Below are 26,398 nucleotides of genomic sequence, written 5' to 3' on the forward strand. Positions count from 1 at the left end.
CTGCCTAGAGAGGAAGTAGAATAACTTTAACATCATTTCCTAGATATAAAAATGGATGAGATAAGATGCTTACTTTTTACTTTTCTAATTTTTAATGTTTCTAATAGATGGTAAGCACTCAGTAAAATGGTAGATAATACATACTGATAATTTTAATTTGGTATTGCATATTTAACTTATATGCAGAGTACATCATGAGAAATGTTGGACTGGATGAAGCACAAGCTGGAATCAAGATTGCCAGGAGAAATACCAGTAACCTCACATATGCAGATGACACCACACTTATGGCAGAAAGCGAACTAAAGAGCCTCTTGATGAAAGTGAAAGAGGAGAGTGAAAAAGTTGGTTTAAAACCCAACATTCTGAAAACTAAAATCATGGCATCTGGTCCCATCACTTCATGGCAAATAGATAGGGAGATGATGGAAAACAGTGACAGACTTTATTTTTTTGGGCTCCAAAAATCACTGCAGATGGTGACTGCGGCCATGAAATTAAAAGACGCTTGCTCCTTGGAAGAAAAGCTATGACCAACCTAGACAGCATGTTAAAAAGCAGAGACATTACTTTGCCGACAAAGGTCTGTCTAGTCAAAGCTATGGTTTTTCCAGTAGTCATGTATGGATGTGACAGTTGGGCCATAAAGAAAGCTGAGCATTGAAGAATTGATCCTTTTGAACTGTGGTATTGGAGAAGACTCTTGAGAGTCCCTTGGACTGCAAGGAGGTCCAACCAGTCCATCCTAAAGGAAATCAGTCCTGAATATTCATTGGAAGGACTGATGCTGAAGCTGAAACTCCAATACTTTGGCCACCTGATGTGAAGAACTGACTCATTTGAAAATACCCTGATGCTGGGAAAGATCGAAGGCGGGAGGAGAAAGCGACAACAGAGGATGAGATGGTTGGATGGCATCACCAACTCGATGGACATGAGTTTGGGCAAACTCTGGAAGTTGGTGATGGACAGGGAAGCCTGGCATGCTGCAGTTCATGGGGTCACAGAGTCGGATATGACTGAGCAACTGAACTGATAATGTTATACATACTATTGTCTAGGTCTTTATGTACCTACTAATAAATATATTACCAACAATTTATTGTTAGCAGAAAATATCTTTTATTCTAATTTTACCAAAGTTTGAAAAATCAGGCACAAAAGTTAAAGCTTTAGCAATGCTTTGGTATTTGATATCATTTTCTTAATTTGATATATTATTCTGTTGCATTTCATAAATTTCCTAGTATTAAAACACCTTTACATTCCTGGCATGAATTCCAATGGGAAGTAGTTCATCATTTAGTAACATTCTTACAATAGAAAACTTCACATGTAAAAACTGAGTTAACAATACAATGAATCCCTACGTACCCATCACCTAGACTTAACAACTATGAAATCATGGAAAATTTTTCATCTTGATCCTCTCATACTCCCTCTCTTCTATGATTATTTTGAAGCCCCAGATTACATGTTGGTAATTTCATGACTAACGGCTTAAGTATTTTTCTCTAAAAGTGAATTTTTAAAAAACACATAACCGCAATGTCATTATAAATATCCATTTTTTACAGCTGCTTAAAGATCTAAACATGGTCTACACAAACCACAATGTCATTATAAATATCCATTTTTTACAGCTGCTTAAAGATCTAAACATGGTCTACACAAAGATATATGGCTCCTACTTCTATTTTTAAAATAACAGCTTTATCGAAATATAATTCATGTATCATAAAATTCTCTTTTGAAAAAGTATTTCCTCTTTGGCTACACTAGGTCTTCGTTGCTGCACTTGGGTTTCCTCTAGTTGCAGTGCTTGGGGGCTCCTCTAGATATGTGGGGTGCAGGCTTCTTAAGTGTGCTGGCCTCTCTTGTTGCAGAGCACGGGCTCTGGGGACATGGGTTTTAGCAGGTGCGGCTCATGGGCTCTAGAGTGCGGGCTCAGTAGTTGTGCATGGATTCAGTTGCCCCGCAGCATGTGGGGGTCTTCCCAGGCCAGGAATTTAATTGTGTCCCCTTTTAAACCACTGGGCCACCAGGGAAGTCCCTCAATCCCCTCATTTTAAAGTGTACAATTCAGTGACATTACCCTCAGGACTGTAATGCAAATTTTTTTTTCAGTTATACACATACATGTATTCTTTTTCAAATCCCACTGCTCTGTTAGAGGATCCTCTGCCATTTTTTCCTTGTCAGTTTTTGCTGAAGTCTTTATCCTGTGCAGTTTCCTAGGATTTGGACTTTGCTGGTTAATCCCATTGATGTATGTTCCTCTGACCCCCTACATTTCCAGTAAACCACCAGCTAGCTCTCGGGTTTTGACAAGATTCCAGATTGAATTATTTGGCAAGATTCATAGCTAGTGTTATATCAGGCAACATCCAGTCAGGAGACTGGAACCATATGAGTTATTTGAACTATATGACTAGGAAGGCTGAAGAGCACCAAGGAGGTACCACAGCAGCAGCAACTGCAACTAGTTGCTAAGACTGGGAGAATAAAAAAGCTGAAATTAATACTCAGCAGCCCGAGAGTCCTATGGAATGGAAGTTCAGATCTCTGAGAAGGATGCCTTTCTTAACTAGTGCTAATACCAATTAGGAAGTACACAATGTCTGACTGTATTACTGGTATTAGCATAGGTAATCATTAAGGTAATATTCTAATTTTACTCATTTAATACTTGCAAAGCTTTATCACCTCTTACGTTAATGCCTCTCCTATTAATCTGGTTATCTGAACCTTATTCTAATAGATTCCTCATGTAGGGTTCATGGAAATAATGTTCTATGAGTTAGAACATTATTTTTCTAACTATTGATGATAGTTTGTGGCTTGCTATGCTTGAAAGTCCATTTGGTTGGATATAAAATCCTGTTTGCGGACTTCCCTGGTTGTCCCATGGTTAAGATTCTGGGCTTCTAATGCAGCGGTGCGTGATCCCTGGTCAGGAAACGAAGATCTCACGTGGTGTGACCAAAAAAAAAAAAAGAAAAATCCTAAGTTCATGTTACTTCATTATCTTTTAACATAGTGTCACTATCAGAAAGTATGAAAATGATCAGATTTATCTTCCCTATAAGTGACCTACCCCCTTGCTTTTTTTTGAGGGCCTGGACTCCCAAGGACTTTTTCTTTTAAAAAACCCTTTCAAAATTGTTTCATTCTCTTTTTTAGGCCATGACTCAGCACTGACCATTCTGGGTCAATGTTCCTAGGTGTACAGTGTGTCTTCCCAATATATAAAGTATTTCTAATTTCAAGCAAGTTCTCTTGATTCAGTGTATCAGAGTTCAGTCAGAACAGAAACCATACTAGTTATCTGAACAGAATATAATTTGCAATCTCGTGGACTGTAGCCCACCAGGCTCCTCTGTCTATGGAATTCTCCAGGTAAGAATACTGGAGTGGGTTGCCATTTTCTTCTCCAGGGGATTTTCCCAACACAGGGACTGAATCTGTGTCCCCTGCTTGGCAGGCAGATTCTTTACCACTGAGCCATCAGGGAAACCCAAGGAGAGAGCAGCTAATATCCTGAAATGAGAGAACGAAGAAAGGAGTGGAATTAGAACAGCCTCGTGGAGCTGAAAGTTAAGGCACTGAGGAGGGATGGTGCTTGTGCTGGTCTCTGAGCTTGGACCTAAGACCAAGATCCCTGAAAAGCGGCCGCTTGTATCTCTGACAGTAGGCATGATGAAAAGTGCTTCTTCAAGTGTTATAAAAACTGCAACCTGATTCAGCTGAGGCTAGGGAAGAAAAGTGCTGGATCTAACAGCACTGGCTGGAATAATGCTCACAAGAATCACAAGCAGACATAAAGCCCACAGAAAGTAGACAGGATGAAACATAATCCTGTTTCCTTCAGACCCGCCTTCTCCCTCTAGTGACCCCCTATTGACAGAGGCTAATATAAATACAGCTAGAGCAGAAATGGGGTCACAGAGTCGGATACAACTGAAATAACTGAGCATGCACTTACGCAGAGCAGAAACGTGCAGGGTTCCAGCTTCATCACCACAAGACTGAGGACAGAAGGGTGGCTGTATAGACAACAGCATAATAACCTGCACCAAGTTTTTAGTATTTGCTCTTTTCCATTGCTTTGGATTTCTTCGCAGACTCCTTTTTTTAATGGATATCAGGTTTTCAATGACGTATCACTTTTCTTGATTTAAAACATTTTCCTTTTTTCCATTTCCATCTATTTCTCTTAGGAATTATCAATTGTTTATTCACGTTTGAGTTCCTTCTAGTTTTCACTTTGACTTTTATTCCTTTTAACTTCTAATACTTTCCTGAATTCTTTGCATTTATTTTTACACCTTTTATCCACTCACCTGAGCATTTCTAATTCTAGTTTACACTGTTCTTTTACAATTTTACCATCTAACCTTGGTTTGAAACAGTAGGTTGTTTTGTAAGGATTTAGTTTTATATTCTTCTAATTTTCTATCACATTCCACAATTCTATTGATCAGTTTTAAATACTTTTTAAAAAGGGATAGAATAAAAATAAATAAATAAATAAAATAAAAAGGGACAGAATAACTTTTCTATCCTTGTGGTTCATGAAATATATTATTTTCACAAAGTGACTAAAATAGATGACCTAGTTCTGACAGCTGCTTCGTTTCTCCCCCACTTCATTCTGTTCTTTCCTTTGCCCCTACTGTCCATTCCTGCTCAAACTGGTGTTTACAGCCAGCAGTTTCTCCTTGAAAAGGCTGTTTTGGAAGAAAGCTTACATTTATTAGTTTCAAAACAAGTTTGGAGTTTAGCAGTCCTCTTAAACACCTGCATGTTAGCAGCGGCAGGATCCTTCACTTTCTGCGGCTGCTTTGAAACTGGCCCGCCACACTCTCCTGTGGCGATGTTTCGGGAGATCCCCTTTCTCAAGGCCATGGATGTCCCACTGCTTTCGTCTGTGACCTTCCCCACAGATAGCTGGCGCTGCTCAGGTTTTACAGCTGCTTCTGAGTCTGTCACTTATTTTGGGATTTTATTTTGGGATTGTGGGGATACCGTATCAACAAGACTTGCTACAGATGCCACGCATAGATTTTTGCTTTTATGAAGGAATCTGGGAGATTAAGAGTACACAGCTATTTCTGTCATCTTCTATTCTTCAATGTACTCCTGGTAGTGAACTTTTTATTTAGAACATCTGTGATAATGGTTTGTATAAAAGGTAGTAGAACATAGTGATTAGAAGCATGAGCTTTGGAGTCACATTCTCTGGGTACAAATCCTAGATTCATCCAACATTTACTAATTACGTGATCATTAACTTCTATGACTTAATTTCTTCCATAAAATAATTGGTTGTGAGAAGTGAAATAACAAGCACTGAGAAAGGTACTAAGGTTAAATAGTAAACATTCAACAAAGAAAGTGGCTTTTTTTCCTTGGCTGCACTGCACAGACTATGGGATTTTAGTTCCCCAACCAGGGATTGAACCTGGACCCCCAGCAGCAAAAGTGCTAACTACTGAACCACCAGGGAATTACCAAGAATCCCATTTTAGTTATTGTAGTTCTCATTTTCCTCTTTCTCAGTTCTAAATTTATTACTGACTTTAGACTACATTTGGCAAAAAACACCCAAGCTCTTGAAATCACAAATGCAAACTGCTAGAAAATAATGAAAATGAGACAAACACATGGTAGGCAAAGGTGACTTCAGAGGAAAGGTCACAGTGTTAAGCACTTTCATACAAAACAGAAAGAAATGAAAATGTATGCAATAAGCATGGAATGCTAAAGATTAACTCCCTTCTATTAAAGCAGAAATCAATGGATTAAAAAAATAGGAGTAAAGTGACAATATTAAATGTTGGCAAGGATGTGGAACAACAGATACAGATATTATCTGTAGATATTATCTGGGAGTAGAAAAATGGTTCAACTAGAAGTCTAATGCACAGTCTTGACCCATCAAGTCCACTTCAAAGAAAGTACCTCAGAACAGACCTTCCCAACTTCAGGCCAGCTGGGTAAAACCTGAAGTGGCCACTTAAGAGACAGCTGGACCACAAAGAAGGCAGAGTGCCAAGAATTGATGCTTTAGAACTGTGGTGCAGGAGAAGACTCTTGAGAATCTCTTGGACAGCAAGGAGATCAAACCCAGCCAATCTTAAAGGAAATCAGCCCTGAATACTCATTGGTAGGACTGATGCTGAAGCTCCAACACTTTGGCCACCTGATGTGAACAGCTGACTCACTGAAGATTCGGACACGACTTGGCAACTGAACAACGTAAGTGGCCTCAGCTCTTTCAAAGCCTCATCTTTTATCCTATGCAGCATACAAATATTCTTTTCTGTATTATAATCTATCTATTGGAGCAACCTCCAAGCAACCTCTTCTAATATTTTTGATTTCCACATGAGAAAGCTAAGCTTCACTGGAGTCAAGGCCTTATTTTATTCTCTGCTGGATCTCTGCCAGCTAGAAAAGTGTCTGGTGTATCATACATGCTGAAAAAATATTTGCTGGATGTACAAGTGTATATCACATACACAAAGGATCACTGCAGTATTATAAAAATACAGAATCAGATTATGTGAAATGCCTATTTAAATAAAGGATGAACATGTATATTCATATTATGGAATGGGGAAAGGGACAACAGAGGATGAGATTGGCATCATCCATTGGTTTGATGGCATCACTGATTCTGTGGACATGAGCTTGAGCAAACTCTAGGAGATGGTGAAGGATACGGAAGCCTGGTGTGCTGCAGTCCATGGATTGCACAGTCAGAGAGGACTGAGCGACTGAACAAAAACAAATTCAGCAGTTAGAATGTATCAACTAGAAATCCATGTATAAATCTCAAACACTAAGTGAAAAAGGCAAACTGCAGAAAGATAAGTAGAATGTAACTTAAAGATTTATATAAAGTTTACAATCAGGTGGAGCAAGGCTATGTATTAAGTATAAAATTATATATGCATGGAATGATGCACACCAAGTGTGAAGACAGAAAAAGAGTTCCATCAGAATTATTTCAAAAAATAGTCACATTCTCATAAAGCAGATTAGGAATTCCTACTGTCACCCAGCTATGTGTCAACCAAAACCACAACAAAATTTAGTTTTAATGTTTAAATGTGAGATTTCACAGAAATGGAAATTCAAATGAGATTCATGTGATCCCTATCAAATTACCAATAGCATTTTTCACAGAACTAGAACAAAAAATTTCATAATTCATATGGAAACACAAAAGACCTTGAATAGCTGAAGCAGTCTTGAGAAAGAAGAGTGGAGCTGGAGGAATCAACCTTCCTGACTTCAGATTACACTAAAAAGCTACAGTCATCAAGATAGTATGGTACTGGCACAAAAACAGAAATACAGACCAATGGAACATGATAGAAAGTCCAGAAATAAACCCATGCACCTATGGGTACCTTATTTTTGACAAAGAAGGCAAGAATATACAATGGGGCAAAGACAGCCTCTTCAATAAATGGCTTGGGAAAACTGAACAGCTATGTGTAAAAGAATGAAATTAGAACACTTCCTAACACCATACACAAAGATAAATTCAAAATGGATTAAAGACATAAATGTGAGACCAGAAACTATAAAACTCTTTTAAGTGAAAACAAAAAACTCCACTGAGATTTCATCTCCACAGAGATTAGTATCAGTCAGTTCAGTTGTGTCTGATTCTTTGTGACCCCATGGACCGCAGCACACCAGGCTTCCCTGTTCATCACCAACTTGCAGAGTTTACTCAAACTCATGTCCATCAAGTCGGTGATGCCATCCAACCACCTCATTCTCTGTCGTCCCCTTCTACTCCTGCCTTCAGTCTTTGCCAGTATCAGGGTCTTTACCAATGAGTCAGTTCTTTGTAACAGGTGGTCAACATATCATTGTTCAAATAACACTTTGCAATAATCAAAATGTTTATTAATACTTAATAAAGATTCAAGGAAACAGGCACTCTCACATTGTTGGTGGGACTATAAGATTATACAATCCTTATAGAAAGCACTTTGCCAATATCTATGAAAAATAAAAATTTGCAAATCTTCTGACCTAGTAATTCCAGTTTAAAATTTTATTTTATAGCAACTCACTAATGTGCAACGGGACCTATGTACAAGGTTATTAAATGCAGCATTATCTGCAATTTAAATAGACTGGAAAGAAAATGTTTATCAGTAGGGACTGCTCCAATATATTATGGTACATCCATACAATTAAATCTTATGTGGTTATTAAAAAAAGACTCAAAAACTCTATGTACTGATATATAGAACATGAGAAAAATGTCATGTTAAATGAAAAAGGCAAGCTGAAGAACAGCGTGTACTGCACAGTACATTTACAACTAAATATCTCCAGAATGATATTTAAGAAACAGAGAATACTTGTGGGAGGGGGAAATGAGTATTTAAAAAGGGATGGAGCCTTTTCACTATGTATCATTCTATGTCATGAATTTTGAACCAAGTAAATGCTACATGTTCTGATGAAAAACCTTTTTTCTTAAAAAGACACACATATGAAATAAAAACTGTAATATACAACAGAAATCAAAATTCTTTCAGGTGAATTCAAGTTAGCAAGTACTATATTTCTTTCACCTGAAGGATAAACTTTTCCACAATTCCACTGAGCCTTTCAGGTTCCATCAGTTTATCTACCAATTCCTGTTCAACAGCCATTAGGGCTAAGCCACTAAGCTTTTCTTGTCCCCTGGTACGACATAAATATGTTTTAAGACGAGACAGTGTAGAAAATGAGTTTTCAACACTTGTTGAAGTGACTGGCCAAGACAAAGCAATATATAATAGCTTTGATATGCAAGGAATATTATTGTGAAGACCATGCTGAATAAATAAATGGCCAAGATTGCTGAAGTTGATAAAATCATATTCCAGGACAAAGTTGAGCTTTGCATAGTGCCGATAAAATCTAAGTTCTGGGATGATGTCTGCGTCAAATTTATAAAATTCTTGGACATCTTTGGCTGTTGCTTCATTTAAGGGTTCATTCCATTTAAGTAACAGTTCTGAAATTTGCTTCATTTTATAATAATCAAACTCTAAAAAACACAATTTTAAATTTTGCAATACAGTATCCAAGCCTTGGTAATAAATATTAACTTTGTATTGTTCTTCTGTTGAGGTAGGAAAAAACATACTGTCTGAATTGCCAGGATCTATAGTTTTCTGAATTTTTCTTCTTTTCTGAAATGAAGGTCTTTCAACTTCAAAACCTTTACAGGTTATTTTTTGACATATTTCCTCTGCTCCATCCCAGATAGTTTTGAAATAAGTATCATTTCTTTCAGATGATAAACACTCCAAAATTGCTTCTATTTTTGAAGACAAAGAAAAAATGTCTATTGTTTCACTTTGAAACTCTTTGGAAAGAATTCCTATAACACTTAGTATTCGATAAAGAAATTTCAAACAAAAGATAAATTCAAATTTGGAAACCAACGCCAACAAATCACTCAATTCATCAACTAAACTTGTGTTTGAAGAATGGTTTGATAGAACTTCCAGCGTTTCAATGATTTCTGGAAGACCCTCAATCACAGACAGTAATGTATTATCATGGGCTGTCCAACATGGTTGTGATGTGTGTTTCTTGCATGTTTTGTTTTGACTTAGGTTATAAATGTTTTGAAAATTTACCGACATTTCCCCATGAATAGTGCTGAACAAAGAACTGAGAGTATTTAGAGCACTTCGGAGCTCTTTTACTTCTTTACAAAACCTAATCACTGCTAAATCCAAACAATGTGTGTAACAATGCAGGTATAAAGCTCTTGGCTCTTCCTTCTTAAATTCTGCTGCAATTTTATTAAATTTTCCCCTCCAATTACTGGTGCTATCATAGGCCTGGCCTCGTATTTTATTCAAATCAACTCCAATTTGCTGCAGGTAAGCTTTGATACTCCTGTGTAAGTTGGTCCCAGTTATCTCTTCAACATCTATAAAACCCAAAAATCTTTCTTTAATTAATACAGCCTTTGATGTTTTCTGTGGGTATCTTACACAAACTGAGAGCTGTCCTTTAGTGGCACTATCAGTTGTCTCATCACATATTACTGAAAAAGCTGAGGAGACATTGATCTCATTTACAATATCTTGCAATATTTCAGTCTTTATTATTTCAATAATATCATTTTGAATTTGTGTACTATTATAGAAGTCAACTTGTGAATTCATAAGTCGAAATATTTCTTCTCCTTTATCTTTTGCTCGGATTTCTAACAATTCTAAAAAATTGCCTTTATTCACAGATGAAATAGACTGGTCATTTCCTCTTAAGAATAAACATTGTTTTCCAAGAAATAAAATATTTTCAATTATAAGCTTTAGGTACATTTTATTTCCTTCAATCTCTTTTGAATGATTAGATAAACTGTCATTAACAGCTTCATCACAAAATTGGTATTCTCTCCAAAACTGCAATGACTTTAAATGCATTTCACTTTTTTCATGCTTTCTGAATTTTTCCAGAGTTTTTTTCCAACTGGAAATTCCTTGCACTGTAAGTGACTCTCTACCATAGTTAAATTTTTTCTGGCAGAACAACTGGCATGAATAACAGAATATTACATCCTTTTTAATACTGTTTTCTAATCGTTGAAAATTTGAACACCAAGATTTTTTAATACTTCGTGATTTACCTTTAACTTTACGTATTTTGGATGTAAATTTTGGGTGACGTAGTCTGTCACTTTTTTTCATGGATTTCATATTGTTTGGAGCATCTTGGTTTAACATATGATCTTTTTGTTCTTCTGTATCTAAGGCAACCGTACGCTGACTGACTACAGATGATGGTGGTGAAAGGCTAGGCTGTTGCACAATATTACTTGATTCAGTGGGCGAAATCTTGGGAGAAAAAGACAACATTTGTTTAAACAGTTTTCAAACAGTCAATTAAAATAACAAACATATCCATTCTAGTAACACAAAATCAATGGGTAAGTTACAATATGAACTCCACTAGAGGGAAACATTAACCATTATTATAACTCGGAATTCTTATTAATAATTTCAGGTCAGACTTGAGATGTGGGAACCTGAATGTGAATACCAAAAGGTGTTTATTGCTCTATATTTTTGAGCTCCAGGATCAAAACAGGAATGAATATGTTCAAATACACATATAATACGTTTAAAAAAGGAAAGCTTAAAAAAGAAGGCAGTTAGCAGGCTTCCCAGGTAGCTCAGTGGTAAAGAATCTGCTTGCCAATGTAGGAGACATGGGTTCAATCCCTGGTCCAGGAAGATCCCACAAGTCTCAGAGCAACTAAGCCTGTGTGCCACAACTACTGAGCCAGCGCTCTAGGGCCTGGGAACCACAACTACTGAACCACAGGTGCCTAGAGCCTGTGCTCAACAAGAGAAGTCAACACAATGAGAAGCCCATGCACTGCAACTAGAGAGTAGCCCCCACTCATGGCAACTAGAGAAAAGCCCATGCAACAACAAAGACCCAGCATAGCCAAAAATAATTAAAAAAAAAAAAAAGGCAGTAGCAAAAACAATTAAAAATAAAACTCACATCCTCAACGACATTTGCTGTTACTGAAGAAACTGTACCTGTTAAAGCATAAATTCAAGATCTTATACTGTAATCTATAAAATAGTATCACTAACTATAATTATTCATTTCATATTAGACAACTGAAAGGAAACTTAGGATAAAGACAGATTCTATAATCAAGTATGGCAAAACAGTGTATATGTCAAATATCTTCACATCAATTTTTACCTTGTAATACATCAGAGTTCACAATGGGCAGGGCATCGTGAGTATCTGCCAATGACACTATATTGCTTATAACTGGAGTTGCGTCTTTCTTTGGAGAAGGGAGATTCGTTGAAGCATCACGTACCACTGAAACATTTATTGATAAAAATGAAAAGATTTCTTATAAACCAGGTGGAATCTACCAATCAGAAAGCACTGTTTAATAACAAGTATCTCAATGAATAACATAAATATCTAATACCTTTAAGTATTGCCGAGTATTGGAGTACTTTTTATTAGGGCTTATTAGGATAGCCAGGTTCTTTAGGATAACGTTAATACCAACATTAAACTGATAATTTACAATTTTTCATATCTTTTACGTTTGCACAGTTTCTTAGTCCTCTCGTATTATTTGCTTGAAGTTTCAAGCAAATCTCTACTGTGAAATTACCCATGAAGAACACAAAAGAGATTCCTGTAGGATCTCCTAACAGGTATCATTTATAACCATTCCAGGATTCATCAACTTCAATATGAAGGAGCGACGTTGGTGTCTAAGCATTGCAGAGATTGCTATAGTAAGTCCATCTGCATGACGCATAAGCTCCAGGGGAATCGCTCATTCCACTGTCTATGAAATTAACACTGTTGGTCCTACATGAGGTTCTTTGGTGGAATACATAGTTGGTTCTGGATTATCTACCCCTTTCTATTAGTGAACATCACAGTATTTTCAAGTAGCTCTGCTTCATGTGAAAAATGTTAACTTAGAGCCTTGTTTTTATAAAGCAGGGCTAAGTAGAAGATTCTGTATTCTAATACAAGAATCTTTACAATATTAAATCTTGTGATGAAGTGGTCTTCCTATCATGCAAAAACATTGGAAAACCTTTCTTTGAAACAAGTTTTAGATTGTTTTGACTTTTTGTCCCCCTGCTTCCTCCTCACCCTCCCAGGCCTCAACTCCAGTCACTACCTGTTTTAAGTCAGCTTAATTTGGCAATGAATCAAAGTTATAAATTAAGGGAAAGCAGTAATATTGTTCAACAGTTACTAAATCTCTGATAACTGCTAAGCAAATAATACCTGTAGAAGATTCCATCTTAGCTTTACTGTAAGCAGAGAAACAATTAATAGAGCAGAAAAGCTCTGTCTTCCCCAAGTCATTGGTAGTCTCAATCATTTCATCTGAGGGCTTCAATGATTCACAAAGAACAGATGGGAGTGTTTTGGCTGGTTTCTGTTAAGAGAGTAAAATAAAGTTCAGATTCCTGCTCTATGACATATACCCACTACCACTGCTTAATTGAAATATTATAATAACAATGAAGTCACATTTTTGCACTTTCTTAAAAACCAGAAAAAAGGCCCTTATAGGTTGTAATGACTAAAATGAAAGGAAACTGATTAATCTATTAGATAACTATTTGTATTATTTGTTAGGTATATTAATAGCAATAACAGCACATATGCAAGCAATGAAGTGGTCATAAAAGATGTTCTTCATCCCAGGAAATCAAAACCAACTTCATACATGAACACAAGTCTTATAATTACAGATCCTTCCCCAATGCCAAGCTGGGCATCAACCAAGGAAAGCCTTCCACTGGTGCTAAGGAGGAGTCAGAAAAAAGCGCCTAATACACATTACAAAATGCTGTGGCAATCAGTTTTCTAGCCTAACTTCATGGTAAAAATTGCAAACACATTCTAAGAAAGCTACATACAAGCAGCGAGAGGCACAGAACATAGTGCATTCTGTAAGCAGTTAAGTGTGCCAAGGAAAAGAATAGAAACTGAGAGGTTCACCACCTACTCTTTCTGGTGAAATGGTTAGGTAACACTAACAATGATGAAACAGTCTTAGGGGTACAAGATGCAAAGACAAATACAAATAATACAGATTTTCTGTGAAAGAATGTTGGCAAAGGAACAATGTAACAAAAAAGTATAATTTTGAAAATTACTATTTTTGTCCCTTACCGGTATGAATTTTCATATTTTGAGAAATTAACAACTCACCAATATTTAATATTAACCAACAAATAGTGATATAATTAACATTACTCATGTGGGAAAGTCAAGACTTAACCTAATTCTTGACTACAGTTCACTAACTATACGCATTTTCTCCATTATCAAAATCATACCAAAAACAAACAAACAAACAAAAATACAGTACCTTAAATGTAGCATGGCATTGTGTTAGATGTGCCTTTTAACTCATCTAGCCAAATCAGTCATGCCCTATTACACAGGCTAAATAACTGAGTACTCAAATATAGGCTCTTAAAATGGGAAGTCTATTTACTGACTGTGAGGGGTAAAAAAAGAAAAGAAGGAATGGCATTAACTGCTTTCAGAGAAAGGGTTCTATGCTCTTTGTTCTCCCATTTGTGGTCCCAAGGTAGGATACTCTCATGGTGTGGGAATTCTGCCACAGAAAAGCTGTGGCTCCCAAATGACCTATTTGAATTGTGGCTTGTTGAGACTCATATTTTCAATTGCTTGTTTTTAAGGGAGAATTTATAGGCATAAAGTTGTATTTCAAAACAGTATCTGAACGCGCAAGACGTGTGATAGTCCACCTCATGAAAGGGACTCAGAACACTAATTGTGTTATCTCAATCCAGCAGAGCAGGGCCAGCTTCTCTGCTCTCAGAGCCACACATCCAAGGCCACACATCCTCTATCAGAAATAGAGGATTATTTCTCATTGGTTTACTGCCTCCTAGGATTCCTGATTCAGAAAAAGCATGTGACATTCTTGATTCATCTTTCAGCCTTGCTTATGAGGTGTAAGAATTAAATATATGGAATTAAAAATAAAACACATTTCTGTGGTTGAGTCTTACTGACCAATAGACTACTGTTATTGTTGCTATCTAGTTTATAAATAAGCTTCCTTCCGCTTGCCTTTTCTTCAAGGTAAGGAGATCCCCCTGAGATTCTCTAGGAAAATCTCCATGTGTCTTTTATAATGAATTGTGTAAGAAAGACCTGTTCTTTCACCTCTTTCATTATCTTACCAACTAAAAATAATTCCAATGGTACTAACATCTATACCCCCACATTCTCCTAAGGTGGAAACATTCACAAACCAACTGACAGAAGTCAACTGTCCATTTTTCACTAGAGTCTTATGCAACAAATTCAAAATGAAGTGATCTTTATTCATACCTGCTTATGTGCTGTAATACTCTTTGAACTATTAAAGTATTGAGACTGTCCTTCCATTTGAAGCATATGAAACATACTAGAGCTGGTGGAACAGTAAACTCCACAATTCTCACAACAGTTCATGATGAGGTTGTTAGCAGAGTGAAATTTTGAAAAACAGGCATTACAGCAAAGACTATGTTTCACGCTCTGGTATTTTACTTCATACTGAATCTAGGATTAAAAAAAACATCCAGTAAAAACTCTGATATTTAAGCAGAATATTCAGAATCCCTAAAGGTTAAGAAATATTGTAACTTACAGCAGTAGTCTTCTGACACATGCTGCACTTGTCTGAAACACTATTAGTACACATGCTAACAACTGGCTTTCTTTTTTCTTCATATGATGAAAGACAAGACTGACTGCAAAAAGTTTTGCTAGCGGTAGTATCTTCCAGCTGTATACTGATCACATCCTTTAGATTTAAAATGTCTCTAAAAAATAAACAACAAGGGCACCATTAAGCTTTACCATAATTATTTTTTCTCTTCATAACCTAAATCACTCCCTTAAATAACTCTCTCCCCTTGTTTCATATACCTGAAGAACTATGAAATAGTAGAAACATAATCCTTGAAATAAGAAAATCTGAATTTGGTTTGATCCCTGGTTGGGAAACTAATAAGATCCCACATGCCACAGGGAAAGGCCAAAAAAAAAAAAAAAAAGCCAAAATAGAATTAAAAAAAGGAGTAAGAACTAAATAAATTACAAAAAAACAAAAGCAAACAAAACCAAATCTGATTTTTAAAATACTGTAGAATGAAATGACAACATTTGGAAGTCTGTATACCTCAGGGAATCAGTATTTTCCAAATGATGATAGTATGCAGCAAAAATCATTTGCAGGTAAAAGAACCATTATAAGTACAAACAGACCACTAAATTTTCAGGTGACAGTACAAAAAATTCACTGACATGGTTTCAGATTCCACATTACAACTAACATTTAAGAAACTACCACAATTCAACATAGTGTTGGAAGTTTTGGCCACAGCAATCAGAGCAGAAAACGAAGTAAAAGGAATCCAGATAGGAAAAGAAGAAGTGAAACTCTCGCTGTTTGCAGATGACATGATCCTCTACATAGAAAACCCTAAAGACTCTTCCAGAAAATTACTAGAGCTAATCAATGAATATAGTAAAGTTGCAGGATATAAAATTAACACACAAAAATCCCTTGCATTCCCATATACTAACAATGAAAAAACAGAAAGAGAAATTAAGGAAACAATACCATTCACCATTGCAACAAAAAGAATAAAATACTTAGGAATATATCTACCTAAAGAAACAAAAGACCTATACATAGAAAACTATAAAACACTGATGAAAGAAATCAAAGAGGACACAAACAGATGGAGAAACATACCATGCTCATGGATTGGAAGAATCAATATTGTCAAAATGGCTATTCTACCCAAAGCAATCTATAGATTCAATGCAATCCCTATCAAGCTACCAACGGTATTTTTCACAGAACTAGAACAAATAATTTCACAATTTGAATGGAAATACAAAAAACCTTGAATAGCCAAAGTAATCTTGAGAAAGAAGAATGGAACTGGAGGAATCAACCTGCCTGACTTCAGACTCTACTACAAAGCCACAGTCATCAAGACAGTATGGTACTGGCACAAAGACAGAAATATAGATCAATGGAACAGAATAGAAAGCCCAGAGTTAAATCCACGAACTTATGGACACCTTATCTTTGACAAAGGAGGCAAGGATATACAATGGAAAAAAGACAACCTCTTTAACAAGTGGTGCTGGGAAAGCTGGTCAACCACTTGTAAAAGAATGAAACTAGAACACTTTCTAATACCATACACAAAAATAAACTCAAAATGGATTAAAGATCTAAATGTAAGACCAGAAACTATAAAACTCCTAGAGGAGAACATAGGCAAAACACTCTCCGACATAAATCACAGCAAGATCCTCTATGACCCACCTCCCAGAATATTGGAAATAAAAGCAAAACTAAACAAATGGGACCTAATGAAACTTAAAAGCTTTTGCACAACAAAGGAAACTATAAGTAAGGTGAAAAGACAGCCCTCAGATTGGGAGAAAATAATAGCAAATGAAGAAACAGACAAAGGATTAATCTCAAAAATATACAAGCAACTCTTGAAGCTCAATTCCAGAAAAATAAATGACCCAATCAAAAAATGGGCCAAAGAACTAAACAGACATTTCTCCAAAGAAGACATACAGATGGCTAACAAACACATGAAAAGATGCTCAACATCACTCATTATCAGAGAAATGCAAATCAAAACCACAATGAGGTACCATTACACGCCAGTCAGGATGGCTGCTATCCAAAAGTCTACAAGCAATAAATGCTGGAGAGGGTGTGGAGAAAAGGGAACCCTTTTACACTATTGGTGGGAATGCAAACTAGTACAGCCGCTATGGAAAACAGTGTGGAGATTTCTTAAAAAACTGGAAATAGAACTGCCATATGACCCAGCAATCCCACTTCTGGGCATACACACTGAGGAAACCAGATCTGAAAGAGACACGTGCACCCCAATGTTCATCGCAGCACTGTTTATAATAGCCAGGACATGGAAGCAACCTAGATGCCCATCAGCAGATGAATGGATAAGGAACCTGTGGTACATATACACCATGGAATATTACTCAGCCGTTAAAAAGAATTCATTTGAACCAGTCCTAATGAGATGGATGAAACTGGAGCCCATTATACAGAGTGTGTAGTAAGCCAGAAAGATAAAGAACATTACAGCATACTAACACATATATATGGAATTTAGAAAGATGGTAACAACAACCCTATATGCAAAACAGAAAAAGAGACACAGATGTACAGAACAGACTTTTGAACTCTGTGGGAGAAGGTGAGGGTGGGATGTTTCGAAAGAACAGCATGTATATTATCTATAGTGAAACAGGTCACCAGCCCAGGTGGGATGCATGAGACAAGTGCTCTAGCCTGGTGCACTGGGAAGACCCAGAGGAATCGGGTGGAGAGGGAGGTGGGAGGGGGGATCGGGATGGGGAATACGTGTAAATCTATTGCTGATTCATGTCAATGTATGACAAAACCCACTGAAAAAATAAATAAATTAAAAAAAAAAAAGAAATACAATAGGAAAACTTAAAAAAAAAAAAAAAAAAGAAACTACCACAATTCAAGTAGTATCAAAAAACATTTACAACTATCTCAAAAGCTATTAAAACACTACTCCCTTTTCCAAATATTTATTTTTAAGGTCAGATTTTCTTTAGACTTCAACCAAAACAACATTCTGTAACAAACTGAATGCAGAAGCAGATATTTAAACCCAGCCAAACAGTAAAGCAGTTTGCCATACTAATAAAACAATGCTCACTAAATTTTTTAAAAGGCTGTTTTCATAAAAAAATACTTATGTCAACATGCACTATTTATTGAGTTAATAAATAGTTAAAAATTCCTCAGTTAAAATTCTAACACAATATATGTATAGCTAGATGTAATCTACATAAAATAAAGATCTTTGGATCTTCAAAAACGGTTGAGTGTAAAGGGATCCAGAAACCAAAAAATCTGAGAACTGCTACTACAGGAAAAACCAAAATATCTGGCTACCTAGATCCTTCAGAATATCAATCTTTCAAGATAATAGTTTTCCAGATGAAATACTCCTGAAATCAACACTACTTAATACCCCAATATTAACACATTTTTAGTGTATAAATCTTCCTTGACTTATGACGGGGTTATGTCCAGATAAACCCATTTTAAACTGAAGATATCATAAGTTGAAAATGTACATCTAAAAAAAAAAAAAGAAAATGTACATCTAACCTATAGAAAATCAAAGCTTAGCTTAGTCTACTTTAAATTTGTTTAGAACACTTACCATAACAACCTACAGATGGGTAAAATCATCCTACAAAAAGTCTTATTATAAAGTGATGAATATATCATATAACTTAATGAATATGGTACCAAACGTGAAAGAAAGTTGGTAACGGTACGTAATGATTTTAAGTTTATGAGTTGTTTATCCTTGTGATCATGTGACTGGTTGAGAGCTGGGGCTCACTGCTCCTGCCCCCCATTGTGAGACTATCATACTGCATATTATTGTACTAGTCCAGGGAAAGATCAATATTCAAAATTTGAAGTAAGTTTCTACTGGATGCATATTGCTTTAGCACCACTGTAAAGTAAAAAAATCATCATGGAGAACCACTGGAAATTGAGGACTATCTGTACTATAAGCTTTCTGCCTCCTTAAACACCACCAAAATAATAGGTCAATTTTCATTATCATAACACCAGTCATTTTATTGGTTTAAGCTGTAGCTCTAAATGCAGTATCTAAGTTGTGACAAAATTTTTTCTAGGATTCACTGTGTTCCTAACAGTGTTTAGGAATTGGGCATACCAAGATGAATATAATCTGGTCCCTAAGGTCCAGAGGTTCATAGTCTAACTGGAGCAATATCAGTTCTTTAAGAACATTATTTTAAGATAAGTGTTTTGGGAGTTATGGACACTATGAAAACACAGACTATGGAACAATTATCTGGGTGGTGGGTGGGGGAAATGAGAGGAAGGAATGGTATGGGAATTGATAAAGGGTACAGATATCTGAGGCAGATCTTTCAGATAGTAAGAAATTAGCCAGAGGGGAAGGAAGGTAGAAGAAACTGCACTGGCAGAAGCATGAAGTCTAAAATGCTTACTGGCTTTTACTGCTGCTAGCATACTAGATTGCTGGCTTCTAATATACTAAGGCCTTATTTAAAAAAAATAATAAACCGGGAATTTCCTGGCAGTCCAGTGGTTAGGACTCTGTGCTTTCACTGCCAAGGGTGAAGGGTCAAACCTTGGTCGGGAAACTAAGATCCTGCAAGACATGTGGTTCAGTTCAGTTCAGTCGCTCAGTCATGTCCAACTCTTTGCAACCCCACGAACCGCAGCATGCCAGACCTCCCTGTCCATCACTAACTCCCAGAGTTTACCCAAACTCATATCCATTAAGTCAGTGATGCCATCCAACCATCTCATCCTCTGTCGTCCCCTCTCCTCCTGCCCTTAATCTTTCCCAGCATCAGGGTCTTTTCAAATGAGTCAGCTCTTTGCATCAGGTGGCCAAAGTATTGGAGTTTCAGCTTCAACATCAGTCCTTCCAATGAACACCCAAGACTGATCTCCTTTAGGTATGGCCAAATAAATAAAGGGTCTCATCTTTCTAACATGATTTAAAATGTCATTTTCAAAGCTATCTTTCAATTGGCTCATGAAACAGAATAAAAACTACATTGATTCTAACACAACATTGTAAATCAACTGATCTTCAAAAAAAAAAACCCCTACATTGACTCAAAACAGATTTTAAATCACTGCTATTAAAAAAACCTCATGGGTAACTGGTAATCAGCTAAAAATCTTGAGAACTACATATCAATACAAGATACTAATGAACACAGACGAACGCAGAATAAAAAGTTCTAAAAAAAGTACACGTTATTCTGAACAATGGATGGCCTCTCCTAGCCTAAGCATCACTACCTTTCCTCCCAACCTAAGCATCACTACCTTTCCTCCCAACCTATTAAGTATTTTGTATCAAAACATTTTTATTCCAAAGAAAGTAAAACTTGTTTGTTTGTTCATATTGGATTTCTTTGCCTTAAAGAACAACTTACACACTAAATCTTTCCTGCTTCAGCCTTTTCAATCTGCCTGGGAGCTCTGCTGAAGATGTGTAAACGGATAAACTCCAAACACAGGAACATGATACCTTAACTTCTCAGGGCCTCAGTTTCCTCAAAACCAAAAGAAAATGTTTGAACAGGATGATCTCTAAGGTCCCTTCCAGTTTTATGATTCTGCAGAGAAAGAAAGCATGCTGAAGAGAACGCCATACAGCCCACAGCAAAAAAAGAAAAAGAACAAAGTACAGTGTTAAACAGTTTACAAAGCACAAGAGAAAAGGTAAGTAGAATTCTGGGGAGGAAGATGAAGCAAGGGCTAACTCCTGAAGCAGCAGCCAAATGAGAAGCTAAAGCAACCAATGTAAAGAGCTGGTGAGTTTGTTCAGAGAATACCGATAGTCAACATTTACTGGGTTCTTATTACATGTCAGTATTGTTCTGAGCACTTAAATGTATTATTGAATGATCATAATTCTTATGTACATTTAACAAGACAGATGGGAATACTAAGTTCTCAACGTTGTTTGAACTTTGGCATGTATATGAATCACTTAGGGATAAACGCAGTTCTGATTAATAGGCCTGGGGAAACCTGAGATTCTACATTTCTAACAGGCTCCCAGATGACATTAATAAAGCCACTCAGGGATCACACATAGTAGCAAAATGTGAACTAAGGAAGCAAGATTCAGATCGTGGCAATCTGATTCCAAAACAAGGTACTATTTGAAAGGCATTTAATCACATTCAGTGGCAAAACTGGAGGCTCATGTATTCTCTTGTTCTGAAACAAAGAACATTTAAAATGTTTAATACTAGCATTTAATGAGAAATAACAAACCAGAATTATAATACCATATGATTCTCAAAGCACTGAACCTTTATATATCTCAGTGTAGAGCTCAAAATTCTGGATGTTATGAAATCACTATTACGTCTTTTCTCCTTACCTAAATTGTCTCACATAAGTAAAAAAGTTAGCAAAAGAGACCCCAATAGTAAGTAGTTCACAGAAACCTTAAGACTACATACATACATCTATGTTTACTGAAGGCCATTAAATTTTTCAAAGGAAAATTATGAAACAACTTCACTTGCCACTACAAGAGAAGCATTATAAAACTTTACCCCTTGGAAGGTCAAAAAGTAACTCATTATGATTAATTTTTTAGTAAGTTACTTCCTATACAGTTAAATGATAAAACAGAATGGACTCACAATAACCCCAATTGTAGAGAATTTCCAACGTAAAGAAGAGGAAAATAAGTTTCGGAAGTCACATTATTTAAAGGTGAAGAGAAACACAACTCCTACCGTTTCAATTTCTGCAATTCTCTTAATAAACACACACACAAAAACTACTTCTGAACAATCTATTACAGGAACTAAAAGCAGAAGCAGCTTCTTTACCCTAAACCAAGGTAGTTACTTCAGAAAAATACAAAGAAAATTACAACCAACATTCTGATCAAGATCTATGTAGGGAAGTAAAAGAGGGCATAATTTAGAATTATATACTTTGAGCAGTTTGAACAAGTTCTCTTCGGAAGAGCTGGTGAACTGACAGATGAAATGTATTCAGTGATGCACGGTCTGGAGCAGAAAAGCTCAGTAGAACCTTTCCTCTGATAAGCAGTTTGTCCCTTTTGAAAAACTTTTTTACAACCAGAACAGGAAACCTGAACAGCTGTGGTTGAAACTGAAGGAAGCATCTTATTCATGCCAGATGACGCCAGAGAAAGCTGAATGCCTGTAGTCATCTGAGGAGCTATAAATACAAAACAGGAAGGAAAAAAATTAGTATTTATATAAAATTAAGTATGCATTCTTTCACTATCTTTTAGAGGTTACTTCTCCTGGACTTGAAACACAAAACAAACAATGCACTATTCAAGGGGATTCTAAAAAAGTAGAATAAACTGGCCATCATATTGGTTAGAAGAAATATGATTAACTTAAGTAATTCTATTACCACTGTCTGAAAACGCAGAGTTTATTTTCAGGTCATTCTCCTGAGTTTTGGGCTGTTGGGCTTGACAGTACTCCTAAAAAAAAAAAAAGTTGAAAATAATGAAAACAATCAATCAATAGAAAACGATATATTATGCTCAAGTCTGTTCAGTGAACTGTATTATTGCACTGAACCATGGTATATAAGTAAACACTCCCCTTCTGGTGACTTCTGGCTGGTAACACCCACTAATTATTGCAGTATTTTCTACTGTACCTAGATACGACTTTATAAATTTTTGTTAACATAGTCCCTCAGCAGCTACTACAAAAAGAGGGGAGACATACTCAATAATGGTACTTGTTTCCCCTTCTTGTTCTGATCACTAACAGCTAACTGTCTTCATAAAGACCTTAGACATAAAAATTCTTAGACTGGGCTGAATGAGTCTTACAAAGCAGGATTTTTTCAGAGCGTCAGGCAATCAACCTAAACTTGCTCCATGTCTTTGAATGTTCAAGGACTGAAGAAGTAACAGGTATTTCTTAGATGGACAATATTAATATTGGCCATTGTCACCCAATGGGAGTCATACCCTTTACTTGGTACTAATTTACTTTATGTTATTTCTAAACAGAATACTAGAAGTAAATTTAAAATGAAATTGCTTTTCATTGTAAATTTCAGCAGGTTCATATATAAACAATCTAAGGAAATTTAGCCCTGCTTACAGCTTGATCTAATTTATCCTTTACGGGTTCTTTAGCATTTGATAAGTCTAAAAAAGTTTAAGGATAAAAATGAATCTAATCTGGATAAACAAAGAAAAATTCTAAGTACTTGAAATGTACTAAATAATTATATTACTTAATAGAGATAGTAGCACAAAAGCATGTAACTAGTTATTTGTATTGTTTCAAGTTAAGAAAAATGAAAACAAATATGTGCTAACCTCAAATAGACCCGTAATATCCTAAGCAATCTTTTTTATTAAACCCAGTACCCACATCCAAACAGTTCATCTTTCTCTCACATTCTTGCACATGCTTATTATGGCACTTAACCACATATTCTACATTACTTGGTCAACTGCTTTGGGGAAGGAATTAAGATTTTTAACCAATAAACTAGCATTTGCATACCTAAAGTTTATAATTAAATGCTACTATGGAAAACAGAGGTAAAATGCTTACCTGAATATTGTCGGGCTCTACCTTAATCTCATCTAGCCTCTTCACCTGTGTCTCTACCGCCTTGTCACATTCACCACTTGTTGGGGATTCTTTCATCTTAGCGTCTGATGCAAAGAAATCCTCTAGTTCCAAACTAATGGGTTTTTTCCTTTGGAAACAGTTTCCAGATTCCTAAAATAAATCATGAACTGATGAAGAGTCTGATTTTTAAAAGCCCCTTCAAATATAGTAATTTTCTGGAGGCACAAAAGGCTCTTACAGTACCTTTCCTTCATCCACTACTCTGCAATATAGCTTTGCTTTTTACACTTCTCCAGTAAATAAACTTCTATGCCTTCTTCCGGCATAAAAACTAGTCTTCTCTACTTCTATTCCCTCAGGCCCCCCATCCCCCTGATTATTGGTTCCTCTCATGCTCAGTCACTTCAGTCATGTCCGAAGTCTTTGCGATCCTATGGACTGTAGCCCGCTAGGCTCCTCTGTCCATAGGATTTCCCAGGCAAGAATACTGGAGTGGGTTGCCATTTCCTCCTCCAGGGGATCTTCCCAACCCAGGGATCAAGCCTGCGTCTCCCAGTTCCTTTCACAGAAGCATTTAAATACATTAAAAAAAAAAAAAAATCCAGTTTCTAAAGCTACTGCCTTCCTTCTGACCAATTCTTCTCTTGTCTTTGAAATTCTTTCCTTCCTTGATTCTTGTAACTCCAAGACCTATTTCTCCTCCAACCTTTTTTTACTTCACCTGCTTCTAAATATCCGTGTTCCTCTAAGCACAATTCCTCAGGACTCTTCTCACTTGCTCATGGGTACAATCCAGGATTCAAGTATCATCCATATGCTCTTTCCCCCCTTTATGCCTGAGCACTAGCCCAGGTAACCAACTACCTATTAAATATCTCCACTTGAATGTTCCAGGCATTCCTCAAATTCAAGAGACTTAAAACTACATTCCTGGGCTTCCCTGGTAGATCAGTGGTTAAGAAATCCGCCTTGCAATGCAAGGGACACCAGTTTGATCCCCGGTCCAGGAAGATTCCACATGCTGAGGAGCAACTAAGTCTGTGTGCCACAACTACTAAGCCCATGAGCTGCAACTACTGAAGCCTGCATGCTGGAGCAGGAGCAGCCCTGAAATGAAGTGGGAAGCCCTTGCACACACAACAAAGAGCAGCGCCCCTTCTTCGCTACTGGAGAAAGCCCGAATGAAGCAATGAAGAACCACCACAGTGCCCCCCAAAAACAAACTTAATTCTCGTGTTATCCCCACAAGCCTGCTTTATACATGCTGTCTTTCTTGGGAAATGGCTTTAAGGCATATACCCAATTTTCCAGGCCAGAAATCTAGGGATAGCCATAAACTTTTCTCCCAAAGTCCTCACATCTAATCACCAAATTGGATCAAATAATTATGTCTTGAATCTATTTTATCATTATACTTAATGCCGTCTCCACCTCCTATCAATTCCTTTTTGGTAAACAGTGAAGAAGAAACAACAAGCCCAAGATGGACTTATTTGTGCTAAGTCCCATCAAGACTTAATACCTAACTGAATTGCAGTTTCAAACTCTCCAAACAGTGAAATTTTAAGCCAGTCAGTTAATTTCTTGGTCAGCACTAATGAGGTAATCTGCCCAAAACTTTGTCTGAACTAGTCTACTCTTTTAGCTTCCTTATCCTACCCTCTTCCTGCCTATAAAACCTTCCATCTTGTATAGCTCCTTGAATATCCTGTTATTCACTAGATGGCATATTGTCAGATTTCTGAATGAAACTGATTAGATCTTCAAATTTATTGGGTTGAATTCTTTTTTAACAGTAGCTAATATCCAAAATCAAAATATAAGATTGCTGTGCATTTAGCTTAAAAAAGAACTCCATTTTATAACTTTTGAGGAACTACAGGAGTCTTTTGATTGTGCAAGGCAGACAGATTAGAGTTTCTGGAGAAGGAGAACCACATATGGCTTTCTCGACTTAAGAGAACCATTTTGGCCTAAACCATTTTGTGATCTAAGCCTGACTTCAATGCTTGTCCTTTAGCAGGTCAAGCATTAGCATTTAGCAGGTTAGTAATTAATGATCTTGCTGGTGGTAGCTGCTCAGTCATGTCTGACTCTCTGCAACTCCATGGACTGTAGCCCACCAGGCTCCTCTGTCTGTGGAATTCTCTAGGGAAGAACACTGGAGTGGGTACCCATTCTTCTTCAGGGTAGCTTCCCGACCCAGGGATCGAACCCAGGTCCCCAGATTCTTTACTGTCTGAGCCACCAGGGAAGTCTAAAATTAATGGGTTGAACTAGATAATCTAACGCTAGTGCGTGTGTGCTAAGTCACTTCAGTTAAGTCACTCTGTGACCCTATGGACTGTGGCCCGCCAGGCTTCTGTCCATGGGATTTCCCAGGAAAGGATTCTGGAGTGGATTGCCATGCCCTTCTCCAGGGGATGTTCCCAACCCAAGGCTCAAACCCACACCTCCTATGTCTCCTGCATTGGCAGGCGGGTTCTTTACCACAAGTGCCACTTGAGGGAATGCTGAAACAAGGGAGGAGCAGTCAAGAAACAACACTGCCACAGCAGGGGCAGGGTCCTGGTTCCTC

At 36.9% G+C, this 26,398-nt stretch overlaps 1 protein-coding gene across 8 annotated transcripts in view; it reads right to left on the reverse strand.

Annotated features, from left to right (window-relative positions):
- Positions 1–7,907: 7,907 nt before the first annotated feature.
- Positions 7,908–26,398, reverse strand: part of ZMYM1 (zinc finger MYM-type containing 1) — a 30,025-nt gene continuing 11,534 nt past the window's right edge. For 5 of the 8 annotated variants that reach the window (XM_061122439.1, XM_061122435.1, XM_061122434.1 and 2 more), the window contains 9 exons: positions 23,800–23,970; positions 22,628–22,700; positions 22,174–22,423; positions 15,227–15,401; positions 14,926–15,138; positions 12,832–12,985; positions 11,764–11,889; positions 11,554–11,591; positions 7,908–10,877 (listed from right to left, as the gene is read on the reverse strand). In XM_061122439.1, coding sequence (XP_060978422.1) covers positions 8,595–10,877; positions 11,554–11,591; positions 11,764–11,889; positions 12,832–12,985; positions 14,926–15,138; positions 15,227–15,401; positions 22,174–22,423; positions 22,628–22,700; positions 23,800–23,895 — 3,408 coding nt within the window. In that variant the 5' untranslated portion in view covers positions 23,896–23,970 and the 3' untranslated portion in view covers positions 7,908–8,594. Of the gene's footprint in view, positions 10,878–11,553; positions 11,592–11,763; positions 11,890–12,831; positions 12,986–14,925; positions 15,139–15,226; positions 15,402–20,646; positions 20,767–22,173; positions 22,424–22,627; positions 22,701–23,799; positions 23,971–24,541; positions 25,519–26,398 lie in introns of those variants that run through there. The other 3 variants (XM_061122442.1, XM_061122440.1, XM_061122441.1) reach the window with 3 other exon arrangements.

Source organism: Dama dama, chromosome 20, assembly GCF_033118175.1.
Source record: "Dama dama isolate Ldn47 chromosome 20, ASM3311817v1, whole genome shotgun sequence".
In the NCBI taxonomy this organism is placed as follows: Eukaryota; Metazoa; Chordata; class Mammalia; order Artiodactyla; family Cervidae; genus Dama; species Dama dama.